This window comes from Hydractinia symbiolongicarpus, chromosome 11 (assembly GCF_029227915.1).
Source record: "Hydractinia symbiolongicarpus strain clone_291-10 chromosome 11, HSymV2.1, whole genome shotgun sequence".
In the NCBI taxonomy this organism is placed as follows: Eukaryota; Metazoa; Cnidaria; class Hydrozoa; order Anthoathecata; family Hydractiniidae; genus Hydractinia; species Hydractinia symbiolongicarpus.
Genome location: NC_079885.1, coordinates 27,654,447 through 27,676,249, shown reverse-complemented (window position 1 = coordinate 27,676,249; position 21,803 = coordinate 27,654,447). Strand labels below are relative to the sequence as shown.

Here is a 21,803-nt window from a genome sequence, read left to right as displayed (position 1 = left end):
TTGTCGATGAAATTTAAAAGAGTTGTTCTGATTGAATTAGAGCATACTCAAAAAGATATGTCTAGCTACTTGCTAGACATTTCTTTATATTATGGAATAATTGAAAAATGGTCAATAGCTCCAACTTTTATGCAAATGAGGTATGGTGAATACTTCTTTTTGTGCTAGTTTATATTTATTATTTTAGTTTTGTCAAATGTACAGGATACCTTATGTACGGATACCTTTTAGAAGCAGGATCCTTTTCCTGAATGTTTACCAATGGCTCAATTTACCGAAATAACCGAATCTGTGATGTATGAATTGCTTCTAGGAATAGAAGCTTTTTCGTGAATGCTTAACAATGGGCCAATCCACCGAATCAACTGAATCTGTGATGTATGGATTGGTTCTAGAAACAGGAGCTCTTTCCTGAATGTTTATTAAAGGTCTAATTTGCGGAAATAACTGTATCTCTTACTTATCAGAGGCTCGATTTACCAAAATAACTGAATGTGTTATGTATGGATTGCTTTTAAAACCGGGAATTCTCACCTGAATATTTTGTTTAGGCAATTTTGCAAATGTTAGCCAACTTTATGTGTATGGATTGCTCCTGACTTGCCAATTCTTTCCTAAAGGGCGGAAGAAATTTACAGATGTAAATTTCTTCCGCCCTTTAAGGAAATAAAAGTCTGATATTAAAGTACCACATCAAATGCAGTTGATTAACAATTAATATTGAAAATCAAATAGAAGAATAATTTTAACAAAAGAGCTTTGGCTCTTTTGGGATAAGGCAGTTTAGAAGGGGATTAAACACAAGACAACGATAAACATTTGCGTAGATATTTACGTTCCATCTTATAATACAACCACTATGTATATAACACCAAATGTCAATAAGAAAACAAATTAATCAAGTTCAGAGAGCACAGAAAACGAATACAAAAAGTTGTATTCACAAGGTTCCAACCCTGCTCAGTTTTATGGTACCGCCAAGGTTCACAAGATACCACCTAATTCTACAGTAGCTGACGATTTACCATTACGACCCATCATATCGAATATCGGATCTGCTACTTATAACACATCAAACTACCTCGCGAAATCTTTAACACCGCTGACAAAGTCAACATATACTACTGAAAGCTCTTTAAATTTTATATTATCATTGAAAGGAGAAAAGATACCTCATAATTACGAACTAGTACCTTTTGACGTCACTGGTTTATTCACCAACGTTCCGTTGGAACAAAAGATAGACATAATATTGCGAAAGATATATGCTGAAAAAGTTATAGAAACGACAATTAAGCGAGAGGAAATGAAACATCTATTAATCTCATGTACAAAACATGTACATTTCAGTTTTAAGAACCAACTTATATTCAGGTTGATGGTGTAGCAATAGGCTCGCCTCCAGGATCGGTCCTAGCATATCTTCATGATTGAGTTGGAGAATGAAATAGTCCCAAAATTAGAAAATTCAGTAAAATTTTGGAAGAAATATGTAGATGACACTATTGTTTTGTTAATGAAAAGCACATAAATAAAGTGCTGATCACACTTAATAGTTACCATTCGAATATCCAGTGCACATATGAAGTTAAAAACGATAACTACATAGCTTTTCTTGATGTAAAAACACATCCATTTATCGAAAAGACACGAACACTGACATATAAATGCACTAGAATTCACCTGCATTACGCCCATGGAAAGTTGAAACGGTTAAATCGTTGGTGTTGAGAGCGTTTAATATAGGCTCTTCATGACAAGATCTGAAATACGAACTAAATCACTTAAAAATGTGTTTATAAAAAACTTATCCAGAAGCAGTTGTATCTAATGTAATTAATAACACACGGCGAAATTTCAACATTCAAAATGCCGACACTGTTTCTGATGAAGACACCAATGAATCTCCAATAACACCTTTAATGGTTTTTATTCTTTCAAGTCTGGCTACGGGAAAAAAATAAGGTTAATTTCGTTTAAGAAAACAATTAGAAAATAGTGGTAACTGCTTAGTAAAGCGTCTAACACTTTTAAACAGTTTCTATCAGCCAATGTCAAGTCACGCATTGCTGATCAATGTCAAAAGTTATGTTTGCTATTTTCTGTGAAATAGAACCAAGGATGAACACAACATGGTGTTGTGTACAAATATATTTGTCCGGTGGAATCGTGCGATGCTACATACATTGCTGAAACAGCAAGGAGGCTTAATGAAAGATAGACAACCAAAAATGCGTTAAGAACTCTCACATTTTAATTCAGTCATTGAGAATTACCAACTTGCTGAACAAAAGAACTTCAGTATTTTGATAGATAATGTTCACCACTTTGAAAAGAAAAAAATAGCTGAAGCCATGTATATTGGTGATAACAGTCCCACGCTTAATGTACAGGGATTATCTGTTTCATTAAAATTGTTTTAAGATAAATATCATTTATAGTAAACAAGGGGATGAGTGCATTTGTGCTCCGCGCTGTGGACGTTACTCTTACCAACGGTATATAGTTTATATACCTTTGGGTTTGCCGTTATGTGTTTTATGTTTTGTTAAGTATTGTTTTATACGTCCTCTGTGTATTGCGTAGTTGTTAAAAGTTATATTTAAAAAACTTTTGAGATAATTATAACAATTTACGTTGATAATTGTCTTGTAGTAACAAGACGAAATATCCGTTAAAATAAAATAAAAAATGTCATCATCAATCAAACTTTTCGTATTTATTTTTATTGTGAAGTTATATACCGAATTGATATATAAGACTAATTAAGCAAGAACATATTTGTTAATATCGATCTGCTTGTGCTAAGGCATTTGCCATTGTTTAACTTGATGTCCATTGAGCTTGCTGCAATTTTTGGTCATATAAATTGGCAAAAAAGTAACAGCTAGTGGATTTCAATAAACAGTTTCTTCGCTAAAAAACAATTAATCTGTAAGAATCTTGCTACTAGATCACAGAAGTTTTACACGAAAAAATTTTGGAAATAAATACAAGTAATTTGAAAACTATGAATTTTAAGAAAAGTAATAGCAAACAGAGAACTATATCACCTAGCAGTCATAATATGTATTGTAAAGAAACAAATAACAACAACATGATCAACACTAACATTTTATTCCAATACATGGAAAAAGAGTTTGGCAGTACTTTTAAGCTCTATCATGTGCACAGGTAGTGGTATAAAAAGAAACCCTGGTCATCAAAGTTACTGCAAAAAAACGTTCATAACAAAAGAACCATCCAGTATGTAAATTCTCTTGCAATTCTGCCTCAAACCGCTGATGGTGATTTATATTTAATGTGGTTTGTGGTCAATGGTTTTCAGGATGGACCAGGTTTCCAGTGTTTAGCTCCCATTGCTACAAAAGGTTTAATGAAATGTTAAACTAACTAACAAGTAGAGGAGATGATTTAAACGCTCTACCGACAGAGCTGCACTAAATCGATCATCTTTTTAAAAAACTTATAGGAACACGACCTTATATTTCCTGCAATGATTTCCACAACATAGCTTGTGCACCTTTTTTGCTTGACATGGCATTCATACTCTTTTTAGAAAGATTGCAGTTCCCGAGCATCTATAAATTTGTTAGACTATATGCAAAACGGCATAACCTTTTGCATTGATTATAATGTTTTGTTAGAAACAGCATCCATACTTTTACTAACAGCGCATGAAACTGCCACAGCATTGACGCAATTCTTATATTGATTTTTACCACACAGTGTTCTGTTAAAGACACAGAAGACGTATATTGGTTCCATGGTTACAGAACTCTCATGCACACATTCGCTAAAACTTTCAAGAGGGGAAAGCAAATACACAGTTTATGCTTGCTATCAACGACATAAATTCGGCAGATTTTTTTAAAAAAATTATATTTGGCGTACTTTTTTACATGTGTCGTAAACGACTCAGCATCCATACATTTCTTAGACTGTTTTTAACTAATCATTCACTCGTTCGTTGTAATGTAATCAGTTTCTTCACTAAAAAACAAAATACAAAACAATGAAATATTAAAGCAATTCTCCGGAATTTGCAGACAATACATAGAGGTCTAATAGTATTCTAAAAAGATGTGTTCGCATATTTCTATTTAAGAAAGCTAAAGCAATAAAAAAGCAAGGACTTACATTCACATTGTATGGATCTTCGTTTGATATTCTTCTTACGATTTTTCATATCAGTAATTGGCTGTCCGTTCTATATTACCAAAAATACAATTTAGCGAAGCAAAAAAATAACGTAAATATAACGAAAATATTTCTTAATAACCCTAGAAGGACACTGGTCTCTGCTTCATGTACAATAAATACATAAAGTAAAAGATCGTTTTAGTCCAAAGTAAAAATCTGCATAACTTTTTAAACAGTTGTGTGAAAATTAACAAACATTTAAGAAGTTTCCTCAAATAATTATTTTTAACGATGCAAAAATAAAAAATATAAAAACATTTATATATGTACTAATAGTAATGAATGGAAACATTTAAGAAGTTTCCTCAAATAATTATTTTTTAATCTTGCAAAAATAAGAAATATAAAAACATTAGTAACGAATGGAAACATTTAAGAAGTTTCCTCAAATAATTATTTTTTATTGCTGGAAATATATAAATAAAAAAACCCATCTATTTATGCATGCAGATAGTAATGAATGGAAACTCGTTGTTCTTAATTGAACAAATTTTTTTATATGCATTTTTGCTGTTTTTTAGGCTGAATTAAAAAGAAAAAGATTTATGTGGAGTATTTGTTCCACTAGTACTAGTGCCTTTATACCATTGGTTATAACTGTGCGCCGTTTTCATGAATACAAATAGGTCCAGAAATTTTAAAAGCCAATTGCTCTTTCCAAGTACAAGTTTCAGGAATTTCATAAAGTTTCTTAATTGACAGTATTTTTTGAGCTTGGTGATTTGTTGATTATATTTTCAGCCTGAACACATATGTATTGGTTTTGACGCACAATTAAACACTTGCAACACTGACACTGGTCCATTGTGGCCAAAAAGTAGCGATGTATGTCACTCACTAACTGCACATGCTTGTTGATTCTTTTTTCCTTATTGCTTTATAAAAATCCAAGCAATGTTTTCAATTCTGTTGACATAGTCACAAAAAGACAAATAGAACTAAACAGACTTCGTAGACTACACATTCATTGAGAAAATTGTATTACATCCAGACTATTAGAGAACTCCATTCCAATTAAATTTTAACAAAGTTTTGTGATATATAGTATGATTTTTATTAAGTATATGCGGGAATATTGGAATACCATGCTTGACTCTGTACAGTTAATCAGCTAAAGCTAAGATGTTAATGGATAACAATATAGGACCACTGAATTATGTTTCACATGAATTAAATTCCATGTGGCCTATTTTTTTGTGGATGTCACATCGTCTGTCATTAGTTTGCAGATATATTTTGAGCTGACTAATTAATGTGAATAACTGTTTTTTGTAGACAGACTTACTTCAAATATCTCAAGTGGACTTAATTTGACAATTTTTTTTTAAACAACAATACCATGAATTTTACCCATGCTAAACATAATTCACGTAATATAAACACTGTAATCAGTGGGAAACGCATGTTTGCCCAATGTAGCTTTGATACACAAAGAAATATTGACATAAATTCTGTATTTTTTTCTTAAAAAAAAAACAAAAAATGTTTCCTGATTTTTAAAATGTATGTTGGGTTTATAATTAACGGACTAGTTTTTATGTGTCTTGAGCCATCGTGTTTTTGCAAAATAGAAAATGTTAGGTGGCTAATCCTGCTGGAAAAAGTTTTAATATGGTGTAGTTATTTCGTGCTTTTTTCACCGCTACTTGCGAGATTTTAAAATATATAATCAGGTAGAGGGTACAGTACATCTGAATAAAGCGCTCCGCCATGATGTGTGACATGGTTTAAGTGATCCAACTGGCATTCAATGTCTTATAAATATCTCAATTTTATTTGAATCGCACTTGAAGAAAACTTCTTTCTATAACAACTCAACAGAGTTTAGCATAACGTATATCTGCACTAATCACTGCACTTCAACGCTCTAACTGTCTTTCAACATAGACATTGAGGTCAACATACCCATACTCATCGAAAAGGATTGGAATGAGTACTAGTACAGGGAGCTGTTACAATTCAGGCATGAGCCATCTAACGAGGTGGACGGAAATGCAATAGCAATAATAAGAACTGATTCTTTACAAAACGAAAGCATTGTGGGACACATGCCACAAAACAAATAAAAAATATGTTTCATGTTCTTGAAAGTCCTGAACAGTTCGATTACAGCTTAAGTTTGTGGAAAGAGAGTTAATCGTGGAGGTGGATATGGTCTGGAAATACCAGTTGTGTATAAGTTTTATGGACAGCAAAAATTGATTGACAGGTTTGCGAAGAAAATTGAGACTGTAAAAGCAGACTTTTCCTGTAAAGTTTAAAAGTGTTTAAAATAGATATTTAAAATTAAATGCTGATCCCTAATTTTTTGGATTGTATGCTAATTGGAGTGGATTGAAAGTGTCCGCTAATTAGAAAGTTTTTTATAAGACTTTGACCAGAAAACGGCCAGTGCATGGACCGGCCAGTGCAGTGTCCGCTAATTGAAGAGAATACTGTATACATTTATTTTCAGCAGCGTTTTAACCCTATTCGGTCCGGGGTTTTTCGAACATACTATGACCGGGGGGGGGGCGGATTCCGCTCCCTCAATAACTTTTTATAGAATTGCTCAAATTGAATCAAACTTGGCACACTTATAGTACGTCATAAAAGGAACAAAATGGCGGCAATAAGTTTTTGCTTGGGTCAGCACATTTTCTGTGACGTCATCAGAAGCTTAAACATTGTTAAAAATGCCACTATCTGCTTAAAATATAGTTACTTTTGTTCTAGAGCGAATTTTTACATTCTGTTTGAAGTTTCTGAAAGCTAAATAAATTTTGTTTAACATATCTTCCGGTTTTTACATGGATCGGATAACAAAATGCCAAAAATTGCCCGAAAATACGTTTTTTTCGATTTTCGGGTAAAATCCGACATAATTGGGAAATCGGATTAGTCACGTGTCAAAATTATTCAAAATGATTCTTCTTGGTGAAACAAAGTTGTGTTGCAAGTTTCAAGTTCTAAGGATAATCCTAACAGGAGTTATTATATTTTTCCCATTATAAGGATTTCATAGAGATTTTAGGGGTAGTTTCGAGTAATGGCCAATATCAAAGCTTCTGAAAGGAATGGGACCTACAAATTTAGCGTGCAGGTGTCTAATAGATAAATGTTGAAACTCAGCAAGTATCATAGCCATATAAGAAAGCAATCTGGAGTTATTAAAAAAACCCGTCAGAGGGGGCGAAATCCGCCCCCCCCTGACCGGATAGGGTTAAGCTCTACTCAATAAAGGCGACGGGAAACAAATCCCAAAAAAAATTTTTTTTGTGTATTCACTAAGTAGATTTTTCTACGGGCCTTATCGGCTAGTGTAGGTGCTTAACCCTAACTGAGTTAACTATTTTTACTCGCTAAACAATAAAATTACAAGACAAAATTTAAGCAACAAATCACACATGTAAGATGACATAAAATATAATAAGAAATAAACACTTACTAGAAATATAGTGGCGTAAGCCAAGCCAACTACAAGTGAGAGAAAACAAATAAAACAGATGCTGAGATACAGGACAACTCCTGTGATGTATGAAAGAAAAATTTCACTCAACAGCGAATTTATTACAAAAAATGTTTGTTCGACTCTGTCATTACATGTTGAAGATTGAATGCACAGAAACAAGATGTGCAAGATGTGCAGAAAATTTACTAAAAATAGTACCAAATTTACAATTATTCCCTTTACATAATTAACACTGGACATTACATCACAACACAAAACTAACAAAATGCATCTTGTTCTCCACCGCAGAGCGTCTCTACAGCAGAGCACATTCGCGACACCACAAGGACAATACAAATGACGTATCGAAATAAATGTCAATACAGCTGGAAATTCATGTAGACTGTTGTTTTGCGAGCTACTTTACGTACCGGCACCCTAAGCAACGTTCATTTACACATATGCGCGAAGAAAGACTGAACTTTCATTGTTTTCAGAAACTTTTATTAGAAAAAAAAGTACTTTCGGGATATTAACGTAACGAACTTTAAAAACATAAAGATATAATTATTACATTATTATGTTATCTTAAAATAACTCTAGTTATCTTACACTTAGGACATTAATGTGAATATCCACGCATTCCAAAATTACATTGATAGAGTTATCTTAAGATAGCACTTGTTATCTTAAAATAACTGCATTAATGTGACTTTTGAATGCCGTAGAGCTGAGCCGAAACCATCGCGCTATCGCAATTAAAAAAGTATTAAAATTAGAAACTTAAATTTAGAGTTAAAAACTCTAATTTAGTATTTTTAGAAAAAATAACTTTTCTTTTTTATTTCCAGATCTCCTTCCTGGTTATTCTTGAAGTTGGATATGTCAGGTTAACAATAACAAATTTTGAAGAGGTTTTTCTGTTTGTGTAAAATTTTTCTGACGCTAACGTTAATTATTTACTAAGGGTAATCAATTTCATTGTAGCGCGCTCTCAAAATGAGCCCTAAAAGAAAGTCAGCCCTTAGCAAAATAATGGCTATAAATATTTCATAAGTTATTAAATGTTTCAATCCAAATATTTAATCATTACGGTTCATGACAATTCTTTACATTTCGGGGATCGTGTGCGCGGGGTTGATGATGGATTGCAGGGCTACGTTACGGTAATCTCCTAAAAATGAGTTAATAAAAAGGGAGAACAAAAGCGCGAATGGTCTTAAAAAGATCCTGAATCTAAACGTAGATCTTGATAAACGTAGGTCTCTTTTAATGTGTTTCTTTGTGAACTAAAGAATCTCAGTATAGTAGTCTCAAAGGCTCTTTATAGGAGAACAGAGGTTTCTATTTTCACATGTATGTTATCAATTTATTATGTATAAATATGCCTCAGGGTAACATATCAAAGTTTCCAATAATCTGTTAGGTTTACTGAATTTTGTTTAATCTGACCTACATACTAACTATGAGTATAGCCTAACGCAACTATGACATCATAACCATTGAAATTTTAAATTGCTTCTAGTCAACATTAGAGTAAAAATAAATAATAAAAACATGTCTGTCATGTCACATCATACTTCATTTTAAGTGAAGAAAATAAAAATAAAAAGTTTGACCTTTGTTTCTCATTACTGCGAACGTTTATGTCTGTTTTATAAAAATAATGTTTTATTTGAGTAAAAAATTTTGGAATGAATTTCTCTACAAATTGTCATTTTGCTCGTTATTCAGCAAATTATAAAGTGTAACCTTTTTGGAGTATGGCATTGAAAAATAGGTGCAAATTACACTCGTCTTTCCGTAGTATATTTCGTGCATATTAACCAATCACAGAAAAACTTAACCACATAAGAATATAAAAACCATTTCCGTTAAGGTGGATTTCCACTTAAAATCAAACAAATTGGAAAGGAGCAATAAAAATACTGAAATTTGATTAAATATCTGCTAATTATTTTGTTTCAAAATTTTTTGTTCCTGAAAGTTGACTTGCTTTAAACCTTTCTGCTTTCTTAGCATTGAAATAAGCCACTCGGCCGCTATTCCTTTGCAGGCTTAATTTTGTTTTAAAAAGATATAATCTTTAACGTCAGTTAACTAGAGAATTGATATTAAAACTGGCTGAACTGACTTGAACAACGCTCAATCAATAGTCATGACTATGCCAAACCTACAATCTTGGGCGGCGTTTCTGGTTATAAAACATGGTGGAGGTAGGACCAGCTCATACATGTTGTTAACATTTCTGAAAGTACGGAGAGAAAAAGATATTTTTATATTCCCATTTTTTGCTAAAATTGACCCAGTCCCAAGTCATTCAACGTACAAAACGCCTCAGATTATTCTGGAGCCTGTTAACAATCCTGTTGATAACTCCAGCATTCATTATATCAAATCACTTTCTCCAGTCTCTTGAACTTTCGTTAATACTTCATAGAGAAAGACATAAACAGAAAAATAACTGATACAAATATAATCTGATTTCTAACATATATACATTGTGCTTTTAAGCAATGTTAGCAGAGCTACATATCAGTCCAGAACCTTTAGGACTATGACATATTTCTGCCAAGTAATTGTAAAAAATGTTTAGTAGAATAAAAAAGTAATAAACCTATGTAAATAAGCAAAATGGAAAGAAAACAAAACACTTCAACACTACCAAAACAAAAGTAAGTACAAATAAAAAAGATATCGTTCTAAATTTTAAACACTTTCTGGACAAAGTAGTGATTTTATATATGTCTTTTTTACTTTTCGACCAATAACAGCCTTGAAAAATTGTGCACTTAATAAAGTTCAGCATAATTAACGTAATATATATCTACGATATCTCCAAAATTACATAAGACATAAACTACATTTATAAAAACGTTTAAAATCGTATTTGTCCGAATCATGCTACTAGACACAAAAAGTTATTAAACAAAACAAAGATGCACGACATTTCATATTTTGTTACCACTTGCTATTTTAATATTACGCAGTAAAAGAAAGGAGGTAATTCAGCACGTCTTTTATCTCATTCTCTTTTCCGCTTCCCTTCCACCCTCTCAATAGCGCTCAGGCTGTCAAATAGTATAACGCTTTCTAAACGTAAGTGTAATACAGCTAGTTATTTATATACTAGTTTATACTTCATGCATCTTTAGCACAAAGTGTAGATTATGAACGATTAGTTAGTGCAACACCCCAGTTCTATAAAACATCGCCTAAAAATTTTCTAAAGAGATTCTATTTCGTCGGAATTTTTTTTATACGCCGGTTTTTACAACGGGAAATGTAATTGTTTTGTTATAAATTGGTGTATTGGTATTTTTTTGTTTCATTTAAAATGTTTTATCTGCAACATTTTTTAAAAAATTAGGGTGATAAGAATGCACGAAAAAAACGTCGATATTTCGACTAACAAGAACACCGTCAAGGAATATTAGAGCCAGTATTAAACACTGCAGGACCTCTGAGGCAAGTTATATATATCCTAACATGGGGAGCAATGATTGGTGCATATTATAGTATCAGGATACGAAATTGAAGGGATCCCACAACCCCCCTTGCCTCTGCATTCCACCACGCCACACGCAGATCGATGTTAAAAATTCACAATTAGAAATATTGTCGTCCCAAAGTTTACAAAATTAAAGATAATCTTAGAAGCTCAAAAATAAACAACTTAGCTTTGGTCTCATTCAGGTAACACAATAGTGTTCATCTTATTGGCGTATAGATATTTGAAAATATAAAAAATCAAACAAAAACAATAGGGATAATACTAATAATTTGTCAAATTACAAAGTGCCACTGTTTATTCAACATGCTGTCGTCGAGTGTTTAAAGTAGCCTCTTTGCAACGGTTATTGGTTTTCGACTAGTGACTTACACGAAAGTCAAGCTAATGGCGAGGGAAAGTGTATGATCACTGAGGACAAAAAAAACAAACTTAAATCATCTTAAATATCACACTGGACATCCAAATATAACTACAAATGACGGGAAAGTTCCATATATAGCTTTATTGCCCAGGTAAAAGGGCGGCATGTCATTGGTTACAACTTACGTCATAGCGGGCAATAGCAACCGTGTTTAAAGTTTTAATAATCCATATAACAACGTCATTAACCCTATAATAACTGTTTATGAGGGCAATACCGGAGAATATTGACCGACGAAGTATTGCCCAAGCTTGCGAAGGCAGTACGCGACAATAGCAACCATTCAATATTCGAAGGTATTGCCCGAAATAAACAGTTATTATATGGATTATTATCCGGCTACTGCATTTTGCGACAAAAATATAACATTATAAGCAAGATGTAGAAATCATGTCTTTATAGAAACTATTCCCATATGGAACGTACATTCGAACTAAAAATATTTTTTTTTAAAATCGAATATCGTATAAACATTACAGGTTTCATTGTGTAGCTACAACATAGAATTCTTTAAAAGATAAAAGTAAGTTTTACTTCTGTTTCGCTTTTTTGTTTACCGTTTTCCGTGTTTATTTACATTTAATGCTACCATATTTAAACTTTAAACATGGTTGCTATGGTAGCGGGCAATACCATGGAATATTGTCCGCTATGACGTAAGTTCTAACCAATGACATTGGGCGATTTTTGGAAATATTGATGCCGCCCTTTTACCGGTAATAATTTCAAATATCCCAGTTAACACGGACTATTATTACAACTTCATGGTTTTCTCTACGACTGCGAGATATACTAGGGACCTTACACAACTGAAGTATTTTAGTCGATATATTTTCTTTCAAAATTATCACATTCTCATAATTTTTTAAGAAAAAGGAAATTCCAGCAGAGGTAAATTACTCACTTCTTTTTCCGCTATCGCCGCCTAAAACAAAATTAACTTTAGTAGCTAGTAGCATATTTTAAAAAAAAGACGGATGAGGCCTCCTTTTACAACCATATATACGCCAATTCTGGAGGCATTTTAGAGTATTACTTAAAGTTTTAATTTGCTAGTAAATATACACATTACACACTCAGAAAGAAATAATAAATCGTGAATTTAAACCCTAGAAAAACAAAATCAAAACAAGGAACAGCCAACAAGGCACTCGCTAACTACCTATCAATTTTCTTTAATTTTGGAACCTTGATTAGCAGAAAAAAGTATTTATGTTAAAGTATTCATGTAAAGTATAGGTTAGAGTCCGTTTGTTAAGAACTGCACGCAAAAAGATTTTTTAATAGAGAACCTAATGGGTTCTTGTTGACGAGGTAATTGGGAAACCGAGTAAAGGGTGTTTGAAGAAGGTTTGTATAAATCAGTTGCTTGGAGCCAGCTGAATCACAACTATTGGATGTATGTTAGCTAGGTTAATTCAAAATCAAACAAATATCCCTTTTGGTCCCTATAGCTAGGTAGCCGAAATATTATAATTATTACAGTTGAAATTTGTATATTAGCGAAAAAGCATTCTCGTAGACTTGCATTCTAGTAGACTTGCGTGATGGATTCTGATTGGCCTATTATAGAAGTTTTATGTATTTCCGTGAAAGATTGTATTTAGCATTTAAAAATGTAAACAAAGATGGCGGTGGGAGGGACGAAGGATTGAAATATGCTCCCTTTGATTATGTCTTGACTGAATTTAGAGGAGATATCAAGGGCTAGCTATAATAATACGGAGACTGTGTGTGTGTGTGGTGTGTGTGTGTGTGTGTGTGTGTGTGTGTCGACGCATCCTTATACGTGACTTTGCGTATGGCTTTGCGTATGACAAGGTCTATTCGCTTTAACGTAGAGTACCTTTTGAGACCTAAGGCTTTAGCTTCTTGTCGCAGTTTGTCCATTTGTTTATGTGAACAGCGCCAGGCTACATTCTACATGGAGATATGACGGCTGCCTTTCGTTGTATGTGGTATGCGATCTAGAGTCCACCACCACCCCCAATCGGGACACTTCAGATAAAAGCTTTTTGTCTTCCCCATCTACTTGCTTGTTTCCCTTTTCTACTCAAACAGATTTGCGCATGCGCATTTGTTGATGTCAGCAGTTTTCTCGAGTGCCGTCATTTTTGATGATGTCACGTGACTTGTTTACTCATTTGAGGCATGATGAAATCTGTGACGTCACAGATTTTTTAGGGGTCTAAGTGCAGCGTTTTTTTAATAGGGCTTTGACCGTGGAAAACCCAAAACCTTCTTAAATTCCCTCCCTACTCTAGCTAGTCCATCGTTTCACTGTTAAAAGCGATGCAACCTAGTAATATCGGAAAAATATCGCTAAAAACATGTTGGCACGAATATGTGAACCAACCGTTGTAACTCAAACGGACTAACACCGTTAGAAAGTCAGTGAGATGTAGTTTTTGAAACTGTCGCTACTTCTTCAGCGCGCGATAACGGCTAGGATTGTTCCCACAGTAAAAACTGAATTTTTATCTTAATCCACAGCACCCAGTGTAATCGCTGAGTTTCGGCAATCATGTCAAATTAAGACAAATGTTATTTCTTGAGGTCCAATTGTCTCACTTTCACATTTATTTGGTGACAGTCCAAAATCAGTTCAATTAAGTCCCACAGTCAATCGTTTCACTGTTAAAAGCGATGCAACCTAGTAATAGCGGAAAAATATCGCTAAATACATGTTGATACGAATACGTGAAGCAACCGTTGTAACTTAGGCGGATTGACACCGTTAGAAAATCAATGAAATATAGTTTTTGAAACTGTCGCTATTTCTTCAGCGCGAACTAAGGGCTAGGATTGGTCCTACAGTAAAAATGACTTATTTATCCTAATTTTTTAATAAAGTGCTACCACAGCGACCAGAGTAACCGCTGAGTTCGAGCAATCATGTCATATTAAGAAGAATGTTATTCCTTGGAGTCCAATTGGCTCAGTTATCACATTTATAAGGTCACAGTCCAGAATCAGTTCAATTAAGTCCCACAGTCAATCGTTTCACCGTTAAAGGCGATACAACTTAGTAATATCGGAAAAAAATCACTAAATACATGTTGGTACGAATGTGTGACGCAACCGATGTAACTCAAACGGATTGACACTGTTAGAAAGTCAATGAAATGGAGTTTTTTAAAATATCTCTATTTCTTCAGCACGCGCTAACGGCTAGGATTGGCCCACAGTAAAAATGACTTATTATCTAAATTTTTAAATGAAGCGCTACAACATCGCCCAATGTAATCGCTGAGTTCCGGCGTCAAATTAAGAAGAATGTTATTTCTTGGTGTCCAATTGTCTCATTTATAACATTTATCAGGTCACAGTCCAAAGTTAGTTCAATTAAGTCCCACAGTCAATCGTTTCACTGTTAAGAGCAATGCAACTTAGTAATATCAGAAGAATATCGCTAAATGCATGTTGGAACGGATATGTGACGCAACTGTTTTAACTGAACCGGATAGATACCGTTAGAAAGTCAATGAATTGTAGTTTTTGAAACTGTCGCTATTTCTTCAGCGCGAACTAAGGGCTAGGATTGGTCCTACAGTAAAAAATGACTTATTTATCTTAATTTTTTAATAAAGTGCTACCACAGCGACCAGAGTAATCGCTGAGTTCGAGCAATCATATCATATTAAGAAGAATGTTATTCCTTGGAGTCCAATTGGCTCAGTTATCACATTTATAAGGTCACAGTCCAGAATCAGTTCAATTAAGTCCCACAGTCAATCGTTTCACTGTTAAAGGCGATACAACTTAGTAATATCGGAAAAAAATCACTAAATACATGTTGGTACGAATGTGTGACGCAACCGATGTAACTCAAACGGATTGACATTGTTAGAAAGTCAATGAAATGAAATTTTTTAAAATATCTCTATTTCTTCAGCACCCGCTAACGGCTAGGATTGGCCCACAGTAAAAATGACTTATTATCTAAATTTTTAAATGAAGCGCTACAACAGCGCCCAATGTAATCGCTGAGTTCCGGCGTCAAATTAAGAAGAATGTTATTTCTTGGTGTCCAATTGTCTCATTTATAACATTTATCAGGTCACAGTCCAAAATTAGTTCAATTAAGTCCCACAGTCAATCGTTTCACTGTTAAGAGCAATGCAACCTAGTAATACCAGAAGAATATCGCTAAATGCATGTTGGTACGGATATGTGACGCAACTGTTTTAACTGAACCGGATAGATACCGTTAGAAAGTCAATGAATTGTAGTTTTTGAAACTGTCGCTATTTCTTCAGCGCGAACTAAGGGCTAGGATTGGTCCTACAGTAAAAAATGACTTATTTATCTTAATTTTTTAATAAAGTGCTACCACAGCGACCAGAGTAATCGCTGAGTTCGAGCAATCATATCATATTAAGAAGAATGTTATTCCTTGGAGTCCAATTGGCTCAGTTATCACATTTATAAGGTCACAGTCCAGAATCAGTTCAATTAAGTCCCACAGTCAATCGTTTCACTGTTAAAGGCGATACAACTTAGTAATATCGGAAAAAAATCACTAAATACATGTTGGTACGAATGTGTGACGCAACCGATGTAACTCAAACGGATTGACATTGTTAGAAAGTCAATGAAATGAAATTTTTTAAAATATCTCTATTTCTTCAGCACCCGCTAACGGCTAGGATTGGCCCACAGTAAAAATGACTTATTATCTAAATTTTTAAATGAAGCGCTACAACAGCGCCCAATGTAATCGCTGAGTTCCGGCGTCAAATTAAGAAGAATGTTATTTCTTGGTGTCCAATTGTCTCATTTATCTCATTTATCAGGTCACAGTCCAAAGTTAGTTCAATTAAGTCCCGCAGTCAATCGTTTCACTGTAAAATGCGATGCAACCTAGTAATATCAGAAGAATATCGCTAAATATATGTTGGTACGAATATGTGACGCAACTGTTGTAACTGAAGCGGATTGATACCGTTAAAAAGTAAATGAAATGTAGTTTTTGAAACTGTCGCTATTTCTTCAGCGCGAACTAACGGCTAGGATTGCTCCTACAGTAAAAAATGACTTATTTATCTTAGTTTTTTAATAAAGTGCTACCACAGCGCCCAGTGTAATCGTTGAGTTCCAGCAATCGTGTGAAATTAAGGAGAATGTTATTCCTTGGAGTCCAATTGGCTCATTTATCACATTTATAAGGTCACAGTCCAGAATCAGTTCAATTAAGTCCCACAGTCAATCGTTTCACTGTTAAAGGCGATACAACTTAGTTATATCGGAAAAAAATCACTAAATACATGTTGGTACGAATGTGTGACGCAACCGATGTAACTCAAACGGATTGACATTGTTAGAAAGTCAATGAAATGAAATTTTTTAAAATATCTCTATTTCTTCAGCACCCGCTAACGGCTAGGATTGGCCCACAGTAAAAATGACTTATTATCTAAATTTTTAAATGAAGCGCTACAACAGCGCCCAATGTAATCGCTGAGTTCCGGCGTCAAATTAAGAAGAATGTTATTTCTTGGTGTCCAATTGTCTCATTTATCTCATTTATCAGGTCACAGTCCAAAGTTAGTTCAATTAAGTCCCGCAGTCAATCGTTTCACTGTAAAATGCGATGCAACCTAGTAATATCAGAAGAATATCGCTAAATATATGTTGGTACGAATATGTGACGCAACTGTTGTAACTGAAGCGGATTGATACCGTTAAAAAGTAAATGAAATGTAGTTTTTGAAACTGTCGCTATTTCTTCAGCGCGAACTAACGGCTAGGATTGCTCCTACAGTAAAAAATGACTTATTTATCTTAGTTTTTTAATAAAGTGCTACCACAGCGCCCAGTGTAATCGTTGAGTTCCAGCAATCGTGTGAAATTAAGGAGAATGTTATTCCTTGGAGTCCAATTGGCTCATTTATCACATTTATAAGGTCACAGTCCAGAATCAGTTCAATTAAGTCCCACAGTCAAACGTGTCACTGTTAAAAGCGATGGAACCTAGTAATATGCGAATACTATCGCTAAATACATGGTGGTACGAGTATGTGACGCAACTGTTGTAACTGAAGCGGATTGATACCGATAGAAAGTCAATGAAATGTAGTTTTAGAAACTGTCGCTATTTCTTCAGCGCGAACTAACGGCTTTATTATTATTATTATTATTATTATTATTATTATTCATATTTATTTACAGGTGTCCTAATCAGGGTTCATAAAGACAATCCTGGTATCAATAAGATTCCTATATATACAAGTATATAATAAATAATGTTAAAAATTTTAAAAATGAAAAAAAAAATGTATTATCTATAAGACAAGAAATGAAATATACAAGATAGTAGAATAGGCGAATGTGCTGGGATAGATAGTTACGACACCACACTGAAAAAGACTTGAAGAGGAAATACAAAACTGATGGAAAGGAAATCTAAGTGCGCAGAGGTAATTAGACGCGACGCTGTGTGGGAACAAAAGTAAAATTTAAAATTTAATAACCCTAATGCTTCTTTTAAATAAAAACAATGATGATTCTTTCTGCAGTACAGTTGGTAATTCGTTAAAAATCATACCACCTTGATGACCGAAAGATTTTCTTGCGAATTCAGTCCTAAGATGGCCAAGTTTGATGTTTGATTGATTTCTTCGAGTATTCATTGTGTGGTTGATTTGCTCGAAATTGAAGTGGTTTTCAGTGATGCCATTGATGCTTTTGAAAACTTCAACCGCAGCTCTTTGTTTCTTGATTGTTGCAATAGAATCCCATTGATGGGTACCACCACAAATTTTAAACGCTCGATTGTGTAAATATTGTAGCTTGTCTTCCTGGGTTCTCGATAAAGACAGCATTATTGGATAACAATAAAGTAAATTCGGCAGGATAACAGTATTATAAACCGATTTTACTATGTCAGCTGTCAAAAGATATCGAATACTTTTGAGTTATTTGAGCTTTCCAGATGCCTTTTTGTACGTTGTGTTGAGATGTTCCTGTAGTGTCAGATGGTTGTCCAGATTAACCCCCAGATAGATATAATTATCTTCTTTGTTAATGGACGTAGCATTTATCTTGATGGTACATGCTTCCTGTTTACGTAGGTTTTGATGAGATCCATACATGACAAACTCAGTCTTTCCCTTTTAAAGATTTATTATTAAACAGTTTTCATTTATCCAGTCTGCAATACGTTGGACTTCGTTATTAAGAACTGATTCAACTTCTTTGCTCGATTTTGATGAGTAATATACAACAGTGTCATCGGCATACAAAAGTACTTTCGATTTACTTAGTAATTGGTGTAAGTCGTTAACGAGTAGAAGGAATAGTAATGGACCCAGGGTTGAACCCTGGGGTACACCACAAGTAATCTGTTGAGGTGATGAATTTATGTTATCGTATGTGACATATTGGGTACGATTGAATAAATAATCTTCGAACCACTGCAACTCGATATCATGGATGCCATGAAGTTAGAGTTTGTGTAAAAGCCGCGAGTGGTTCACAGTGTCGAAGGCTTTTCGCAAGTCGAGATAAATCGCCCCAGTGCATTCTCCTTTATCTGCATTTTTGCGAATAGTTTCGACAAACAATGACACCGCTTGTTGCGTAGATCGCTGTTTACGAATTCCGAATTGTTGGCATTGAAGAAGGTTGTTTTCTTCTAGATAATTGTACAGTTGGTGATGTACAATTTGTTCAATAATCTTCGAGAATACATTTAGCGCGGAAATTGGTCGATAGTTATCAAGTTTTGATTTATCGTCCGATTTGTATACTGGAGTCACGCGTGCTACTTTTTCAGCCGATGGAAACGTATGAGACCGAAGACTCAAGTTAATTAGGTAGCATAATGGAAGTACAATTTCATCGGCGCAATCCTTTATGAGACGAGGCGGTATTCCATCCGGACCGGCACCTTTTGCCACTTTCAGTTTCTTTAGTCGTTTTTTAAGTAAATCAGGAGTAACTGCATTAAATTTGAACACTGACATATTCTTGTTAAGGGAAAGCTTGCTCGACTCATAATACATCCATCTCCGATCACCAATGGAAGTAATAGTATTCGCAAGTTTGGAACCGATACTTGAGAAAAATTTACAGAAACAACCAGCTATCCTCGATTTATTACTTATTAAGCATCCATCAACATCGATAACATTACTAACACCTTTTTTTGGTTTAACCGGGTAAACCTTTTTAATCTCATTCCAAAATGTTTTAGAATCATTTACGTTTTCAGTAAAAATGTTTTGGTGATATTTCTTTTTACTTTGACGTATAAGAGTGGTGACTTTATTACGGATTCTTTTATAGCTTTCCCAGTCAAAACTGTTGTTATATTTCCTTGCTTTTCTCAAAAAATGGTCCCTTTCTCTCATTTTTGTTTTAATTTCACCAGAGAGCCACGGACACGACTTTCCTCGAATAGATATTTCTTTGAGTGGAACATGAATATTAATGATTTCGAGGATTCTTGATTTAAATGCATCCCAGCTTTTATTCATGGTATCTTTAAAGATAATAGAATCCCAATCAGAGTTTTTCATATCATCCTTAAAACGAGTTGCGTTGTAATTTTTATAATCTCGAATTTTAATTCTACGAGGTACATAGCGATTGACATTTATTTTTCTGTTTACACCAATTAAGTCATGATCACTGATCCCTAATGGTAGAACTATTGTTTCTTTGACATTGTTTTGATGCGAGGTAAAAATTACATCAATTATCGTTTTTGAACTTTCCGTTTCTCTAGTGAACTGTTTGATGCGTTGGTTGAGACCCACAATAACAAATAGGTCTTTTAATTGTTTATGATCACTGCGTTTATTATAATCTATATTAAGATCTCCCAGTAGTAAAGTTTCTTTATCTTCCGTTGAGCTAATTGTCAAAAAGTCGTTAAGACAAGTTTCGAAATTTTTTGTACCATGTAATGAACTATCCGGGGGTCGGTACATGACACAAACGATAAAAGATTTGGACTTTTCTACAAAGATTTCTACAACTACGGATTCGATATCACTCTCCAAGTCAAATCTACGTTGCCATTTGAGATCGTCTCTAATGTAAACAATAACACCACCACCAATTCCTGTTTTTCGATCTTTCCTTTCAGTACGGTATCCTTCAATTGAAACTAGTGAATCCGGAATTATTTCAGTTAGATGAGATTCAGTTATTCCAAATATGTGAATGTTTTTTCTAGTACTGAATAACATGTCCCGGATTTGGTCAATTTTTCCAAACAAGCCATTGACGTTCAGATGAAGAAGTTTGAAACCACGCTTTTCTGAAAAGGAGTTAATAGTGTCATTTTTAGTTCGACCCCCGTCGTGGTTGAGTCTGCATTGAGTGCAAAGAGATGTTGTGATAAAATCTTTTATGTTGATACAATTTTTGTGAAAAAATTGAGTACATCCAATACATGTTACCTTTTGTTTAATATGCTTTATATTATTCAAGCAAGCGCCACAATTAGGACCCGGACAGATTTCAACGTCCCCGGCAAGTATTAAAAGTAACCAAGTCGTTTCTCTGAGATCAAGATTAAGTTTATAAATGTGATTCTGTTTATAAACCCACAAAGATGAACTGTAATAACAATCTTGCACGAAATCAAACGATTCCGTAGTAAAACCAGTATTTGTATCCATAATATCATAAATTGCAGGTCCAGCTGATGTAAAAGTAGGCCTTTTCACAGAAAATATAACAACAAGTAATAAGAGGTGGCGGAACACGTCCGTACACCGCAGTGCCATCTTTACTTTTTTACTTTTTTTTACTTTTTTAGACTTGGTCCTACAGTAAAAATGACTTATTTATCTTAATTTTTTAATAAAGGGCTACTACAGCGCCCAGTGTAATCGCTGAGTTCCAGCAATCATGTGAAATTAAGAAGAATGTTATTTCTTATAGTCAAACTGGCTCATCTACCGCAATTATAAGGTCAAATTCCAAAATCAGTTCAATTAAGTCCCACAGTCAAACGTTTCACTGTTAAAAGCGATGGAACCTAGTAATATGCGAATACTATCGCTAAATACATGTTGGTACGAGTATGTGACGCAACTGTTGTAACTGAAGCGGATTGATACCGTTAGAAAGTCAATGAAATGTAGTTTTTGAAACTGTCGCTATTTCTTCAGCGCGCGACAACGGATAGGATTGGTCCCACAGTAAAGAATGACTTATTTATCTACATTTTTAAATGAAGCGCTGCCACAGCGACCAATGCAATCTCTGAGTTCCGGCAA

General features: G+C 34.2%; 2 protein-coding genes across 2 annotated transcripts; both read right to left on the bottom strand.

The window, feature by feature from the left end:
• Positions 1-3,814: 3,814 nt before the first annotated feature.
• On the bottom strand, positions 3,815-7,894 carry LOC130613639 (uncharacterized). The gene is made up of 3 exons (XM_057434953.1): positions 7,631-7,894; positions 4,141-4,210; positions 3,815-3,993 (listed from the first exon to the last, which is right to left on the bottom strand). The coding sequence occupies exons 1-3, from the start codon at positions 7,892-7,894 to the stop codon at positions 3,956-3,958; spliced, it is 372 nt and encodes a 123-aa protein (XP_057290936.1). The 3' UTR covers positions 3,815-3,955.
• A 10,591-nt stretch (positions 7,895-18,485) lies between these two features.
• Positions 18,486-21,308, bottom strand: LOC130613638 (uncharacterized). The gene is made up of 3 exons (XM_057434952.1): positions 19,047-21,308; positions 18,792-18,911; positions 18,486-18,680 (listed from the first exon to the last, which is right to left on the bottom strand). Exons 1-3 carry the CDS (start codon positions 21,306-21,308, stop codon positions 18,486-18,488), a joined length of 2,577 nt encoding a protein of 858 aa, XP_057290935.1.
• Between the last annotated feature and the right edge of the window lie 495 nt (positions 21,309-21,803).